Source organism: Schistocerca cancellata, chromosome 2 (assembly GCF_023864275.1).
Source record: "Schistocerca cancellata isolate TAMUIC-IGC-003103 chromosome 2, iqSchCanc2.1, whole genome shotgun sequence".
NCBI classification, from domain to species: domain Eukaryota; kingdom Metazoa; phylum Arthropoda; class Insecta; order Orthoptera; family Acrididae; genus Schistocerca; species Schistocerca cancellata.
This window is the reverse complement of record NC_064627.1, coordinates 565,492,618-565,510,530: the sequence shown is the minus strand read 5'-3', so window position 1 is coordinate 565,510,530 and position 17,913 is coordinate 565,492,618. Positions and strand designations below refer to the sequence as shown.

Below are 17,913 nucleotides of genomic sequence, written 5' to 3'. Positions count from 1 at the left end.
ATATGCATCAGAATTTATGGTGGTTCCACTTGGCATGATGTCCACAAGCAAGAGTCCTTCGGAATCTAAAAACACCGTAGCCATAACTTTTCCAGCAGAAGGTGTGGTTTTGAATTTTTTTTCTTGGGTGAATTTGCACGATGCCACTCTATTGATTGCCTCTTCGTCTCTGATGAAAAATGATGGAGCCATGTTTCATCACCTGTCACAATTCTTCCAAGAAATTCATCTCCACCATTCTCGTACTGTTCCAAAAGTTCGCTGCATACCGTTTTTCTTGTTTCTTTGTGAGCCACTGTCAACATCCTGGGAACCCACCTGGCACAAACCTTTTTTAACGCCAACACTTTCAGTATTCTGCAGACACTTCCTTCCCCTATCCCAACGTAGCGTGACAATTCGTTCACTGTGATGCGTTTGTTAGCAGTCACCAATTCGTTAACTCTCTGCACATTGTATGGAGTGTGTGCAGTACGAGGCCTGCCGCTGCGAGGACGATCCTCAATGTTGCCGTGCCCGCTTTCATCACGTAACCTGCTTGCCCACCGACTAACTGTACTGCGATCGAAAGCAGGATCTCCATACACCTTTTTTCAACCTCTTGTGGATGTTTCCCACTGTCTCGTTTTCACAGCACAGGAATTCTATGACATCACGTTGCTTCTGACGAACGTGAAGTGTAGCAGCCACCTTGAAGACATGCTGTGACGGCGCCACTCACGGGAACAGGTTGAACTAAGTTTGAAAACAAGGGAAGGATGTATCTACACACTGTAAAACTTTCACACAAGCAGAATGAAAACTGTATTTTTACAAAAATAGTGTGCATTTCTTTTGGAGTGACCCTCGTACATCATATCTATCGATTTCCGTCCCATTCGAATAATTCTTTCGTGGTGCGTCTTTTTTTTGTCTTAGAGTGTAGTTACATGAGTATTCGTGTTTAACTGTGTTGATGTTCAGAGTAAGAGGTAGTGTAGTTAGGAAGTTAATTTAATAGCAGTGATTGCTTAATTGCCAAGTACTTTTTATTTTTAAGTTCTCAAAAGTAATTTCGCGATACATAGAGCATAAAGTTGTGCTTTATTGTTTACTTAATAGAATGTAGAACCGTATGAGCAACACGCTGTGTCACACGCTCATCAGATGTATATTGATGTGAATTAATACATCATGCTCTAGCGTTATTTATTTAATGATATAATTCTTTAATGAAGCAGTGTCCGCAAAGATCTTAATCGAAAGTGTCTTCTTTGGTATAAAAACAACAGATATAAACAAATATACGTTAATAGCTGAGCCTAATGAATCACCAGGACGTTAAACGGTGAAATCCAGGGAGTATAATTAACGTAACAGGTTGAGAAGGCTAATTATCAAGCGGGAAACGTGTTCCTTCAGTTCCTGTTTTCTTAATCTGCTTGCCCCTTGGAGATTTATATCACGTAACTGTAATTAACGTAAAGCAGTTCATCATATTTCACTGATATTTTAGACTACAGTTTTTTATTCATAGACTTTCACATGGCTATACTAGTCCTCGGCTTCGACAGAATGTTTCCTAAAGTAAGATACTAGAAAACTGGCTCATTTAAAAGCGTTGTAACCATTTATCATTTGTCACGAAACGTCTAGCCTGTAAAAGAAAGAAAGAAAAGTACGTAGACAGACTTATAAACATCTTTCCTCTCTTGAGAGTCTAGTTCGAAACCCTTACCATTTACGTGACGGAAGATTCGTGTGACAACAAGTTTCTTGAGTTACACATCGTTAAAATGATTCAGGCAAAATCGTCTTGTCCCGCTAGACACCCAGTGTTGCGTACATTCGGTACTCACCTTGGGCACTGAATTTTACAATCTGTCTTCCCCCGCGTCACTTTCGGGACTTGAACAGCGTTTCCACGTGGTCTGCCGCCCGTCCGCTTGTTTTCTCGCTTATTGAGTGTGCAGTCCCTGCAAAGGAAACAGAAACCACTGTAGACACGTAATTATTCGTACACGGCTGTAACAAACTGAAATATGATAGTTAACAACACATTATTCATCTACCTAAACTTTAATAGTTTTTCCTTTCTGCTTATTGTCGAATGTTTGATGACCTGTTTATTAAAGGAAAAGTGCTTGTAGTTTGGTATAGTGTCTCCTGCCTCATTAGTCACATAATTCTGACAGCGGAATACTTGGAGTTTAACAGTAAAATAAACGCTCAAGAACGGCTCCATTCAGAACAGAAGGCACAGAGTAGCTTTCATGCCTTGCATTCCGTTTTCTGTAATCTGGATGAGCAACTCGCATGCAACTTTTTAATACTGTCAACGTTGAGCCATATGGTAAGCCATATAAGACTGGCGTTGTCCAGGTACTGACTGTCACTTTTGAAAAGCAGAAATTAGTTCTGGAAAAATGAAACCGAGTTCTCAGCGATTTCCGTGGACGATCACAGTTCCTATGTTACCTTGCATGTAGGAATGTAAAACAAATTAATGACAAGCTTAAATTTATTGTAAGAATCCTAAAGAACTAAATTTACGCATGAAAGCTGTCGCTGACAGAACGCTCGTTTGATCAATTGCTAACCACTGTTAGACGATTTCGCACCCTTACCCAATTGGATTGATTGAAGAGGTAGAAAAGTTTCAAAGAAAAGTGCTCACCAAACTGCAACGGGAGACATTACAAGAAAGACATTGTGCTTAGAGGAGAGCCTTAAGTATAAAATTCAGAAAGCTCCTGGTCCAGACCGTGTCAAAAAACATACCACTTTCTCCGATATACGAACAACGCTAAAATCTGAGAAGAAACGGGTCGTACATCATGCGGAGTGTAGAACTAGATGTAAATAAAATATTTGTGTTATCAGATGCTCTTGGACCGAATGCACTATTCGCTTTGTAATAAATCTTCACGAACTGTTCTGTTTCTGTCTTATCAGTAAACGCCATCGTACATCCTTTTTCGAAGACGGTGCTTTCATTTAGCTTCAAAGCCCGACCACTCTGCAGACAAAAGATGATGTCAGTTACAGGAGCCTAAGTGTCCAAAAGGGCGTCATATGTGCGACAGCGAGAAGCGCAGAAGAGACAGATGAGATTACTCAGCTGCCTGTTGAGTGTCAGCTGTCTCTGCTTAATGACGTGGTGACACCTGCTGGTGGAAATGTGTGAAGAGCACACGGTACCGAAATGTGACGTGAGTACCGGTACGTTGCAATGCGATCTGCGTATTTGGTTTCACATGGCAGACATGTCTACTCGAGTAACACGTTCTGAAGAGCTCCCAGAACATCACCTTTACTGTACACAGTCGCAAAGCTACAGAGTTTAAACAACACAGTAATGTGGTCCTGTAGGTGTTGCTGTGTCCAAAAGGCTGTCGCTAAAGATCACTGTAAAGGACTTTTCTTCATTGTTAGTAAAATCCATACATGAGGTGGACTTCAATAGCTGTTGCCGTTTTTGAATGTATTCTTTTAAAAAATTAGAAGGAGGTTTACTACGGAGAGAAGTAAGAATCGAAAACGTATGGCTAAAATTTACTACAAATACATTACGTAAAGGGTTGTCAGAAATCATTTGCTCTTCTCCAGCGTTCCTTACCATCTATAAATAGTTGAGAACTTGTTTTCGTATTTATAATGCTAAATTTATGAAATGCGGTTAACAAGAAATCGTTCAGTTTACACAATGGCAATGTTGCAATAGCAATGAGAGTTTTTATGACGATGTAAATGATGACTTCGAGGACGTTGGTGAAGGAGGATTAGCTACGGTGAGCATTGTAACTACTGAAGATTGTGACGAATCTTTGTGTGGGCCAGTCCTGCTGTGGTATCTTGATCTGTAGGAGGAGAATAGAACAGGGGATGTGGTCGTCATTTATGACTTGGGGTCGGGTGTAGGGTATGGATTCAACTTTTTTTTTTCTGGCGCTGTTTTTAAGAAAGTTGCAAAGGTGCTAATAAAATTCATGAGGGTGTGTGATCGATTCATATGTGATGAAATCGCCAAAATTCCGGCAGCTAGTGCAGGCAGCCTTCGTCAATCTGAAGATTGCCTGTACTAGTAGCCAACTCATGACTCAGTCATTCACCCAGAAGAATATTATTAAAATTGACTCCAGCTGCGAAAACCAGCGATTTTATAAAAGTGAGAAGAAAGTGGTGAGAATGGGCATACTAGGTGGAGTTGTTATAGATGTATCTGGGTGGTACTATATCCAGTACGAACGACAAATTCCCTCCTAGATTTCGGTATCTGGGAGAGGAAACGTACTGAAATTTCCTTTAGGTGGGATCGACGTCTATGAGGATGGAGAGGAGGAGGGATATGCGAATGCAGTCTAGGATTGCTTCATATGTAAATGTGAACACCACTCATGGATTACGTCTTATTTAAGAGCTGTTCCGAGTAGTCAACTGATGACTACAAGGCAGTACGAGGAGCGGTGTACGATTGCGGGACAAGTGATCATCTTGTCACAAATCCCTCCAGCCGTTGTTGGCAGTAGGTCAATCCTGATGCTGCCACTGTTTTTTTATTCAAGCAGCTCCTCATTTGGCCTCACAAGGGCTGAGTGGATCCCGTCCCAAACCTCCCTACCTCAGAAAAAAACCTCAAGTAGTGAAGGTCGAAGCCGGGTCCTTCTACATCGAAGGCAATGATGCTAACAACTCAGCTACAGCGTCGGTTAAGAGTGCTTAATGTACGGAAATATAGGATGCTGAGTGTTAGCTACAAGAAGGTGTCAGTTCTCCGCAACGGTTGTAAGTAGTTTAGAACAGGCTTCTGTGAAGTTTGGAAGGTAGGAGACAAGGTATTGGCGGAATTAAAGCTGTGAGGACGGGGCGTGAGTCGTGCTTGGGTAGCTCAGTTGGTAGAGCACTAGCCCGTGGTAGGCAAAGGCCCCGAGTTCGAGCCTCGGTCCGGCACACAGTTTTAATCTGCCAGGAAGTTTCACATCAGCGCTCTACTGCAGAGTGAAAATCTCATTCAGGTAAGAACTTAATTATCTGATTTACGAGGTGTGTCAGGGGACGCGTTGTGCCTGGCGTTCGACAACATGCAGCGAAGAGCTTCACTAACGAAGTGCAGATCCCGGGGAACTTGGACGAAAAGACAAGTCGTATAAGAGATTTTTCGGTGCGTAGAACTGTTGAATAGTGTAATTCCCCCGTTCAGCTACGTTAGCAACTGCCGACTGTTATAATATAAAATTTTCTCACTGACAAAGACTTTAAGTGTTGTGTCCTATTGTATTTCCAGATTGCAGAGACGAAAATGAAAAGTGTTGCAGTACGAACGCCTTGACCATACACTATTAAACTCCTGCGGATGGTGAGTGGGGTGAGAAGATAATGAGTGTGACTAACATTGCTAGAACTTCTCAGACGGAGATTGCAACACAGCACGCTTAAGGTGTGCAAGTGTAGCTTATCACAGTGCTTCGGACTATGAGGAAGGTCGAACTATTGGCATGGGGAACATACTAGCGTCATATTTACACGCCGCTCGGAGAGTTGACTTTAGTGCAACGGTTGCAGGACGTGTGACGACGAGACGGACTCAGAAAGCCAGTGCGACAAGAGCAGCAGGCAGAAGGACTGTGCCACGAGAAGATCATAGGACTATTCAGCTGACTCTGACGAATATTCGAATGAGAACGTTTGAAAACCGGGCAAACGTTACCGTCAGTCAACACTAACCTACGGAAACAGACTACTGGAAGTTAGGTTGAGACCTCGAGTTGTCTTGTGTCGTTTAGCACTGAAGTCGTATAACTGAGAACGGAGACCTGCATAGTGTAGAGCCAGCGGGGACGTTGAGAGGCCGTCTGTGGTGTTAAGCGATTAGTCTCCGTTCTCTGTCTGGTGGCCTGATCTACGCTAACGTGTCCGTAGACGACCTGGTGAAAGGTCGCAGGAAGCAGCGATTCTCAAGAGCCACACCTCTCAAACTGCTGACATCATGATGTGAGTATATGACAAATGGACTGGTCCGGTAATTGTTGATTGGAGGCTGATGCTTATCAACATGTGACAACAATCATAAACTCTGCCGTCACACTCAGGATGTTCCTGTTGTGGTCTTCAGTCCAAAGACTGGTTTGATGCAGCTCTCCATGCTACTCCATTCTGCACAAGCCTCTTCATTCCCGAATAACTAGTGCAACCTGCATCCTTCTGAGTCTGCTCCCTGTGTTCACCTCTTGATCTCCCTCTACAATTTTTAACCTGCACACTTCCCTCTAGTACTAAACTAGTGATCCACTGATGTCTCAGAAAGTGTCCTATCAACCGATACCTTCTTTTAATCAAGTTGTGCCACAAATTTCTTGTCTCCGCAGTTGCTTTCGGTGTCTCCTCATCAATTACGTTATCCACCTATCTAATCTTCAGAATTCTACTGTAGAACAACATTTCAAAAGCTCATCTTCTGCTCTTGTATAAACTGTTTATCGTCCGTGTTTCACTTTCCTGCGTGGCTACTCCATCCAAATATGTTTAGAGAAAGACTTCATGACGCTTAAGTCTATATTCGATGTTATCAAATTTCTCTTCTTCAGAAACGATTTTCACGCCATTGTCAATCTACATTTTATATCCTTCCTACTTCGGCCGTCATCAGTTATTTTGCTGCCCAAATGGCAAACGTCATCTACTACTTTAACTGTCTTTCTTCCTAATCTAATACACTTAGTATCACCTGATTTAATTCAGCTACGTTCTATTACCCTTGTTTTGCTTTTGCTGATATTTATCTTATACCATTTCAAGGCACTGTCTATTCAGTTCAACTGCTCTTCCAGGTCTTTTGCTTTCTGATTTACAATGTCATCGTCAAACCTCAAGCTTTTATTTCTTCTCTCTGAGGATACCAAATGGTATATTCCATTAGGATAATGCAAGACCCCTTACTGCAGTTTACACAACAAACGCCTTCAGGAATGAACGGAACATTAAATGGCTTGCCCAGTCCCCTTATTTATTAACCAGAGATCTTGTCTGGAATCCCATGGGAAGACGTTTGCTTCCGAGCAGCCTAAAACCAGCAGTCCTTATAAAAGACACATCATACGTTTCAGACATGGCAAGAAACTTCTCAACACGATCTTTGGAGGCTGGTTGCTCCCATGCCACTAATACAAGACCATATTTCGTGACTGTGGAGGCCATGCCTCGTACTGATTATAATGCTGTCCATCACTTCCGACTAGAAAGAAAGTATATTTATTTAACACCGGTTATGTGATTGGACCGATGCTTCATGGTGTAACACCTGTTTCCGTCAGAATAGAAGAAAGTGTTGGGCCTGTTCCTACTGACGAAAAGCTGAGTGTGAACAGCGGATGTAAACAAGTGGCGCGTAGCTGACTGCTGTGGCGGGTCGCGTTGCGACAGTACGGCCACGGGACCACGTGTGAGGTCAACGGCTGGCAGCGCCAGCTCCTGCCTCCTTCTCTTCCCGTCCCCGACGTGACAGCGCGGGCACACGCCGCGTGCGGTAGGCCGCCCACACACAGCACCACGGGACCACGCCCTCCCACCAGAGGCTGTCCGGCCTCCCAAACCTCTACAGCACAACTCGTGACACTGCGTTTAAAAGTCCACCAGACACCAAGGAAATATACTCGTGAGAAAAACTTAATGACGAACTTAAGTTTCGCATGATGTGTTGGTTGGTTTGGAGGAGGGGACCAAACAGCGAGTCATCGGTCACATCAGATTAGAGAGGATGGGGAAGGAAATCCACCGTGCCGTTTCAAAGGAACCATCCCGGCATCTACTTGAAGCAACTTAGGTTCCATTGGTTCAAATGGCTCTGAGCACTAAGGTACTTAACAGCTGAGGTCAACAGTCCCCTAGAACTTAGAACTACGTAAACCTAACTAACCTAAGGACATCACACACATCCATGCCCGAGGCAGAATTCGAATCTGCGACCGTAGCGGTCGAGCGGTGCCAGACTGAAGCGCCTAGAACCGCTCGGCCACTACGGCCGGCAGCAACTTAGGAAAATCGCGGAAAACCTAAATGACGATGGCCAGACGCGGGTTTGAACCGCCGTCCTCGCGAATGCGAATCCAGTTTACTAACCGCTGCACCATCTCGCTCGGTCACGTGCATGTGTCAATGAAAAGCAACATAGCTCGATGAGGGACCGTACACAGAAAGAACTGCTACAGTATACCACACAAGAAAACTGAAAAAAATACGCGACGAGACAAATAGAAATGACACTTTTATTCAAAGACAATAATTACGAATAAGTCATCGCGATTAATGGTGGCCCCCTGGACATTACAAAAGGCGGGACAAGGTTCCTGTGGTGTCACCGCCAGACACCACACTTGCTAGGTGGTAGCCTTTAAATCGGCCGCGGTCCGTTGGTATACGTCGGACCCGCGTGTCGCCTCTATCAGTGATTGCAGACCGAGCGCCGCCACACGGCAGGTCTAGAGAGACTTCCTAGCACTCGCCCCAGTTCTACAGCCGACTTTGCTAGCGATGGTTCACTGTCTACATACGCTCTCATTTGCAGAGACGACAATTTAGCATAGCCTTCAGCTACATCATTTGCTACGACCTAGCAAGGCGCCATATTCAGTTACTGTATGTCTTCTGAACAGATAAGATTGTGAATCATGTACTGTCAAGAGCGACGTTCCTCATTAATGGATTAAAGTTAAGTATCAAACTAATTATGTCCGCTTTCTGAATTCTAATTCCTTGTCATTTTCCAGACCTCAGGTCAGTAGAGTCCTTCCCTCCTCACACCAGCCTGCGTGAGCTAAAATGCGTGAATTTCGGCCCCCACTAGTAACACGGTGTTGGCTCTTCTGCCAACACAACAGTTCCTGACAGGTTGTACGATCACCATGGACGGCAGTGCGTACTCTGAGACGTGCACCTATGCTGGTCACAAGATTGATGAGTTCTTGTGAGAGGGCGTTCCGTTCCTCCACTAGTGTATTGTACAAATTATGGATGGTCGTTGGTGCGTGTGGACGTGCTGCGATACGTATACCCAACGCTCCATACGCGTGTTTAATGGGATTTTAATCGGGGGGGGGGTGAGGAGGGGGGGGAGGGAGCGTACAGGCCAGTCCATTCCCCGGGCGTACTCTCCTTCCAGGAGCTCCACCACCTGTGCTGTTCAATGTAGACGCTCGTTGTCAACGATAAAAGTGAAGTTAGGGCCGAATGCACCCCTGAAAAGATGCACACGCGTAAGGAGTAAAGAACCACAACAACGTTGACTGGTGAATGTACCGTGTTCAAACATATGGAGGCCAGTACGCCTATGCGACATTATGCCTCCCCTGCATCATAATACGCGGTCCCCCAAAACGATCATATTGGACAACGCTGAACGTACCCTCATATGGCGAGAGGTGGGAACACGTAATGCATCCATCAACATTATTGAACATGATCTCATCTAGCACGTGTGGGATGTGTTGGAGTACGTCCACATGCACCAACGACCGATCAGCACTTTTCAACAGCGCTGGTGGATGGAAGGAACGCCCCATCCCCTTACCAAACTTGTGACCAGCATTGAAGAACGTTGAAGAGATGCATTACCGTCCGCGCACATCACACACTATTAAGAACCATGACCATTCTATTTTAATGTACAGAGGACCACCATGATTGGCGGTTACTTCAATGCCACTGCTGTCTTTGAAGAAACGTGTCACTTCTGTTGGTCTTGTGGCGTATTTCTTTCAGTTTCATTCTGTACTGTACTGTACTGTACTGGTACTGTACTGTAGCGGTTCTTTCTATGTACGGTCCGATTTTCATCGGGATTATTACTAAGCAGTACCGTATCATGGGAAAGTTACTTTCCCAAGCTGCGACGTGGTCGCGAATAAAACAGTGACTCAAATATACACTCCGGGAAATGGAAAAAAGAACACATTGACACCGGTGTGTCAGACCCACCATACTTGCTCCGGACACTGCGAGAGGGCTGTACAAGCAATGATCACACGCACTGCACAGCGGACACACCAGGAACCGCGGTGTTGGCCGTCGAATGGCGCTAGCTGCGCAGCATTTGTGCACCGCCGCCGTCAGTGTCAGCCAGCTTGCCGTGGCATACGGAGCTCCATCGCAGTCTTTAACACTGGTAGCATGCCGCGACAGCGTGGAAGTGAACCGTATGTGCAGTTGACGGACTTTGAGCGAGGGCGTATAGTGGGCATGCGAGAGGCCGGGTGGACGTACCGCCGAATTGCTCAACACGTGGGGCGTGAGGTCTCCACAGTACATCGATGTTGTCGCCAGTGGTCGGCGGAAGGTGCACGTGCCCGTCGACCTGGGACCGGACCGCAGCGACGCACGGATGCACGCCAAGACCGTAGGATCCTACGCAGTGCCGTAGGGGACCGCACCGCCACTTCCCAGCAAATTAGGGACACTGTTGCTCCTGGGGTATCGGCGAGGACCATTCGCAATCGTCTCCATGAAGCTGGGCTACGGTCCCGCACACCGTTAGGCCGTCTTCCGCTCACGCCCCAACATCGTGCAGCCCGCCTCCAGTGGTGTCGCGACAGGCGTGAATGGAGGGACGAATGGAGACGTGTCGTCTTCAGCGATGAGAGTCGCTTCTGCCTTGGTGCCAATGATGGTCGTATGCGTGTTTGGCGCCGTGCAGGTGAGCGCCACAATCAGGACTGCATACGACCGAGGCACACAGGGCCAACACCCGGCATCATGGTGTGGGGAGCGATCTCCTACACTGGCCGTACACCACTGGTGATCGTCGAGGGGACACTGAATAGTGCACGGTACATCCAAACCGTCATCGAACCCATCGTTCTACCATTCCTAAACCGGCAAGGGAACTTGCTGTTCCAACAGGACAATGCACGTCCGCATGTATCCCGTGCCACCCAACGTGCTCTAGAAGGTGTAAGTCAACTACCCTGGCCAGCAAGATCTCCGGATCTGTCCCCCATTGAGCATGTTTGGGACTGGATGAAGCGTCGTCTCACGCGGTCTGCACGTCCAGCACGAACGCTGGTCCAACTGAGGCGCCAGGTGGAAATGGCATGGCAAGCCGTTCCACAGGACTACATCCAGCATCTCTACGATCGTCTCCATGGGAGAATAGCAGCCTGCATTGCTGCGAAAGGTGGATATACACTGTACTAGTGCCGACATTGTGCATGCTCTGTTGCCTGTGTCTATGTGCCTGTGGTTCTGTCAGTGTGATCATGTGATGTATCTGACCCCAGGAATGTGTCAATAAAGTTTCCCCTTCCTGGGACAATGAATTCACGGTGTTCTTATTTCAATTTCCAGGAGTGTAGTACAGCTACCTGCTGTAATGCGTTGCTTGACATGTGTTGAAGTACCTGAAGCTCCATAACATCTATGCGGTTTACTTCTGTTTAAGAGGGAGTCAATTTAAGCCTGTGGGCCTCTTCAGATGGTGGAAGAGCTGAGGCCGAGGTGATGCATTTGATACCGCTCATGATGTGAAAACTATTGCACCCATTGATAATAATGAAATAGACATTATTGGATATATGTTGTCAGCATGTTACAATTGGATATAGCTCTTCAGTGTGGCAGGCAGGTGACAGCTCCAGCTCTCGAGCTTTTTTTACGTAATAGCTCGGTTAACAACCGAAAATAGCTGCAGACTTACTGAAAGTAACTCCACTATATGAATCCGAGCTCAGCGAAGTTATTTTGGACAGAAATTCTGGGGAGGTGCTGTCGGTAAACTCAAAAGCCAGCAGCACTCGTTGCATTTCCCGTATAAATCACTACAGTTGCAGTACAGGATGACTAAGGATCAATTTATCCTCTAGCAGTGTAGAAGAGTTCCCGTATAATGCTTCCATAAAGCAACTCACACACAAGACGTTAGTGCCACGCTCATATCCTACCTGTCAGGATTTTTAGTATGATGTTCAGGACACTCTCTCCTGTCAGCGTACAAACATTGGGGACTACACGAATTTTTTCCAGTATTCAACAAGTTTTTGGTCTTCGATGAGTGGGCTATTGGCTTCGCATTGGGGAATGACTGGCTAGAAAGATACGTCCGACCGTCTTGATCTGGTTTACTATGGTTTCACTGTTTCGCTTCAGACGAATGTCGGAATGATACACTATGCAAGGATATGGTCGTTTCCTTTTGGCCATCGTGTACCTAAAAAATAGTGCTTCGATCTCATGACATCACAGCCGTCCTAACAGTGTCCCTGTTAACGGACTGATGGATCTGTACCTCCGCGGAATTTGTCAGAAGTAAATTCTAGTTTGAGTTGCAGATCTAGTTACCAAAAAGTGAGCTTCACTCAGAGCCCAACGGAATTACTAATTACATGACGTAGGTGTGTCTCTAGAGCCCTCGAGCCTCTCCCCCCCCCCCCCCAGCAAAACTTTTACGCATGCGTCGAACACGCGCGCGACCCGCCGTCGGCTGTTCCTCGCACGCCGCCGCCTCCCGCCAGCACCGTTATACAGCGCTTGCCTCCAGTGGCGATCTGCTCAGGTTTCGCGTCCTTGGCTGTACTGTGTTGTCAGGTAAACACTGGTGGGGAGGCGCCGGCGAGTTCAGCGACCGATCAGTTTACGCGGCGAGACCGCCTCCACTTTTTATGCGCCGAGGGCAGCGTGAGAATGAGGGTGGCCTTCCGCGTAAACGATCACTCTGACTTCCCAATTATGAGTGTTCTTGAAGATGCCCAGCAGAAAATTACAAGAATGTTAATGAGCACGGCTATAAAGTCTTGCGGAAGCAGTAAGCACTGGAGCTCCATGACGCTCTCAAGAAGTGTTTTCATAAAAATTGTATCACCTTGGAGAAAACATACAAGTAACATGATACTTGCAATACGTCTGAGGTAGGGTAAGATATATAGAAGCGAATTACCCAAATATAGCGTGTCCAGTGGGGAATAATGGAAAAGAAAATTGAGGATCTGTTAGGTGAAACGTAAATGCACCGGAGAGAGACAGATCCGACTTTGGGCTTGTTAATGGAAACAAGACTTAAGAAAAAGAAGACAACTTCAAAGGATTTGTCGACCTACAAAAAGCATTCGACGATGTAAAATGGCGCAAGCCGTTCGAAATTCTGTGAAAAATACGGGCGAGCCGTAGGTACAATACGTACAAGAACTAACAGGGAAAAATAAGAATGGAAAACAAAGAACGAAGTTCTCAGATTAAAAACGGTGTAAGGCAGGGATGCGCGCTTTCGCCCCTACTGTTCAATTGTCGAAAGAATAACGAAAATAAAAAAAAAAAGACTGAAGAGAGGTTAAAATTCAGGGCAAAAGTACATCAATGATAATATTCCCCTACTAAATTGCCGTCGTCTGAAGATGAAGAGGAATTACAGAGCCTGTTGAATGAAATGGACAATGAAATCAGTTCTGCGTAAGGACTGAGAATAAACATTAAAATTGGTGACTAATAAATAAAAGATGTGAAGTAATTCAGCTATCTTGAAAGCAAGATAGACGAAGGAAGGAGAACATAAAAAGCAGATTAGCACATTCAGAAACGACGTTCCTGGCCGTAACAAGTCTACCAAAGTCAAACACAGGCCTTAATTTGCGGAAGAACTTTCTGAAAATGTACCTATAAAGGACAGTACTGTGTGGCAATGAATCTTCGGAAAAACCGTAGAAGAAGACAGTCTAATTGATTGGGACGTGGTACTATAGAAGAATGTTGAAAAACAGGTGGCCCATAAACACATGTCAAATGATACCCAAAAAGGGCGTGGGACATACTACGAATATTTGAATTTGCGTAGTAAATTAGTGAACGTTAGTGCTCATGCACCTGAGGATGAGACTTATCTTGGAAACTAGCTGTGCTCTTTTTCTTTTGTTGGAAAATAAAATTTAATACAACTGTAGGCGGATCTTATCAATCATGAATAATCTATGAAACAGTTGAGGACGTCCTGTCAAGAGAAAAAATCTGGCATTTGCTTCAAGTAATTTACATTAACCACAAAAAATCTATATCAGGGTGACTGGCGGTAAATTTCGACTCTGCTCCTCCCTTATATATGTCCAGCGCTTTAATGATTGGCCAGTTTGCTGTTGTACTACTGTAAGCTTATCTATGAACGGAATAAATATGTATTTTTTGTTTCAATGGAAGATAAAGAAGTCAGACAAAGGTGAAATATGGGTCCTGCGTGCAGTATTGGGGGTAGAGAACTGCGTGTTCTCCATGACACTCTTTAACCACTTAGTTGGGATCACTCGTCCTCAGACTGAACATTGGAACTGATGAAATAAATGACATGGCAGGTGAAAGAAAGTTAAAAAAGTCATCCAAGAAGTGTTCCCGTGTAATGAATGATAAATAATATTATTCTTTATAAACTGAATATCAGACTCAGCAACCATTACGTACAGTCTCTTATTTAAATGCTACGCAATTAATATTATGACAAGTACATATATGTACCTTCCTTTAAATTTTATTGTTTAATGAAGCATATAATAAACATTAAAAGAGTTTTCTTCCGGTTATATTAGTAGATTAAGCCATGTTGCGTCTAAAGAACTTCATAAACTGACCGATATATAATTTGAATATCTGTTAAAATTATGCATGCTCGTGTACGTGCAGAAAAATGACAACAAGTGCTACATACAGTAAAACATATTAAGCTCCAGTACACAAGTCTGCTACAGCCAGTGAAACATAATAAATACGAAACTCGTGTCGCAATGCAGCAGCGTACTAAACATCTAGAATCGTTACATGTCACAGAAAGCCGTGACGAAAAACTGTGATGTTCCTGAAAATGTACAGAACAAAATCCATAGCCACGAAATGTGTTTAAGACGGTTGAAATGCTTTTAGGACTGAAAGGGAACAGGTGATGATAGACCATGTTCGGTTCAACCGTCAAAATGCAGAGCAACAGAGAACATTGAACAAGAATGACAGATCTTTGCTCGTAAGTCAGAGCAATTGACAACTATCAGTGATAGTATTAACGTCTTCACAAAGACGTTCCTTGTTAGTGTCGCACATATTGACTAATGACCAGAAGTAAACGCAACTGGAAACTATATTGACATGTGTGATCTAGAACCACTTTCTCCACCTTTTTTTTCATTTGGGGCATACCAAGGTACGCTTCAAACATTCGCGACACCCCCGAATGTTTTTTTTCTAGGTGGAAAAAATCAAACACATGTAGTACATAAATGCATTTTTTGTTATTATGCTTACAATCACGTATAATGGAGTGCCATCTGTTGCGAATTGAACTATTCCGAGAAACGATTTGGCGATACATTGTTCGTGTTCTAGATATTTTATCTGCGGAAGATTAAGAAAAATTAAAAATCTCGTGTCATGCCTGACATGTATTCACGACACACCACTGATTCTTGAGACGGCATTTGAGGAACGCTGATTTAGAAATCCACTTGCCTTGGAATTCATCCTCTGAGTGTGTGAGGTCTGGTGTTACTAATTCGATATACACTCCTGGAAATTGAAATAAGAACACTGTGAATTCATTGTCCCAGGAAGGGGAAACTTTATTGACACATTCCTGGGGTCAGATACATCACATGATCACACTGACAGAACCACAGGCACATAGACACAGGCAACAGAGCATGCACAATGTCGGCACTAGTACAGTGTATATCCACCTTTCGCAGCAATCCAGGCTGCTATTCTCCCATGGAGACGATCGTAGAGATGCTGGATGTAGTCCTGTGGAACGGCTTGCCATGCCATTTCCACCTGGCGCCTCAGTTGGACCAGCGTTCGTGCTGGACGTGCAGACCGCGTGAGACGAAGCTTCATCCAGTCCCAAACATGCTCAATGGGGGACAGATCCGGAGATCTTGCTGGCCAGGGTAGTTGACTTACACCTTCTAGAGCACGTTGGGTGGCACGGGATACATGCGGACGTGCATTGTCCTGTTGGAACAGCAAGTTCCCTTGCCGGTCTAGGAATGGTAGAACGATGGGTTCGATGACGGTTTGGATGTACCGTGCACTATTCAGTGTCCCCTCGACGATCACCAGTGGTGTACGGCCAGTGTAGGAGATCGCTCCCCACACCATGATGCCGGGTGTTGGCCCTGTGTGCCTCGGTCGTATGCAGTCCTGATTGTGGCGCTCACCTGCACGGCGGCAAACACGCATACGACCATCATTGGCACCAAGGCAGAAGCGACTCTCATCGCTGAAGACGACACGTCTCCATTCGTCCCTCCATTCACGCCTGTCGCGACACCACTGGAGGCGGGCTGCACGATGTTGGGGCGTGAGCGGAAGACGGCCTAACGGTGTGCGAGACCGTAGCCCAGCTTCATGGAGACGGTTGCGAATGGTCCTCGCCGATACCCCAGGAGCAACAGTGTCCCTAATTTGCTGGGAAGTGGCAGTGCGGTCCCCTACGGCACTGCGTAGGATCCTACGGTCTTGGCGTGCATCCGTGCGTCGCTGCGGTCCGGTCCCAGGTCGACGGGCACGTGCACCTTCTGCCGACCACTGGCGACAACATCGATGTACTGTGGAGACCTCACGCCCCACGTGTTGAGCAGTTCGGCGGTACGTCCACCCGGCCTCCCGCATGCCCACTATACGCCCTCGCTCAAAGTCCGTCAACTGCACATACGGTTCACGTCCACGCTGTCGCGGCATGCTACCAGTGTTAAAGACTGCGATGGAGCTCCGTATGCCACGGCAAACTGGCTGACACTGACGGCGGCGGTGCACAAATGCTGCGCAGCTAGCGCCATTCGACGGCCAACACCGCGGTTCCTGGTGTGTCCGCTGTGCCGTGCGTGTGATCATTGCTTGTACAGCCCTCTCGCAGTGTCCGGAGCAAGTATGGTGGGTCTGACACACCGGTGTCAATGTGTTCTTTTTTCCGTTTCCAGGAGTGTAGATATGGATCTGGATCACCGGCTTAGTGTGTATATCACCTTCTATTTGACTTTCAAGGGCGTATGATATCGATACTTCGATTGATTTGGTAGTAGTTTTCAGCAGTTCCCAATAGTGTACTGTAAGTAATGGAGATTGCTTTGAAGACTAATGAAGGCCTTATAATTCTTTTTTTCTGATTTCTTAGTTTTATGGTAATTTCATGGAACTTTTAAGTTGTAATTTATGCATACAGTAAGCAAAGAGACAAATGCTTCCGTTTTTGACCAGGGCGAGGCATGCAACGACTTCCTTAGTCGTACACTCTCAGTTGACAAAAAAAAAACTTCAAAGATGGGCATATAGCTCTAGATATTACAACTTCTGATTTTTATCCTCATTTCTTATGAGGATGTTTACAGGTATCTAGTTTCGTGTGTTAATCAGTATTGTTAATCAGTATTGAACGTGTCTGTACCTTGGTTATGTTACGTTTTCACTTGGTCAGAGCAATAAGAACTGCCTGTAACATCAAAAACAAACAGTATAAACATGTAAGACTTGTTTCGAGCAGTTTAAAGAAAGATGTATAGTATTTAGGTGTTCTTACTACATCTATAACTGCGCTCCTATGGAGTTCCTTTTACTTTTTCATTCATCCTTGGCCGATAAACGTACAGCCGTTTGCGAGTACTTCATCTGTCACTCGAGCTGTATTACGCATGTAACATGACATGTTATGAGGATTCCTGCGCTATCTACGCTCGTTAGGAGGTACGCGAAACCTCGCCGCAACCGCGTGAGTAATCGACGCCGCGAACCATTAGCGTCTCGTGCCGCCAGATACTGTCCAGATATGCAAACCGCTCCCTCGGTTCGTACCACAGCGCATGCTTACTGGTATCGCCCCTCTCCGTCGGCTTTAGCGGGCCATTCCCACTTTAATTTGCTCTGGTTGGCACTGCTTTCCAATCAACTCTGGTTGTGTTCGTTAATTACAACATGGCAGTTTGGTAATAC

The 17,913-nt window shown here is 45.4% G+C and overlaps 1 protein-coding gene across 1 annotated transcript in view; it reads right to left on the bottom strand.

Moving 5' to 3' along the window:
• The window catches only part of LOC126156485 (uncharacterized transmembrane protein DDB_G0289901-like), a 455,508-nt gene that overhangs the window by 213,536 nt on the left and 224,059 nt on the right, over positions 1–17,913 (bottom strand). Inside the window, exon 4 of the mRNA XM_049916313.1 lies at positions 1,839–1,955. Within this exon, the coding sequence (XP_049772270.1) occupies positions 1,839–1,955 (117 nt within the window). The remainder of the gene's footprint in view (positions 1–1,838; positions 1,956–17,913) is intronic.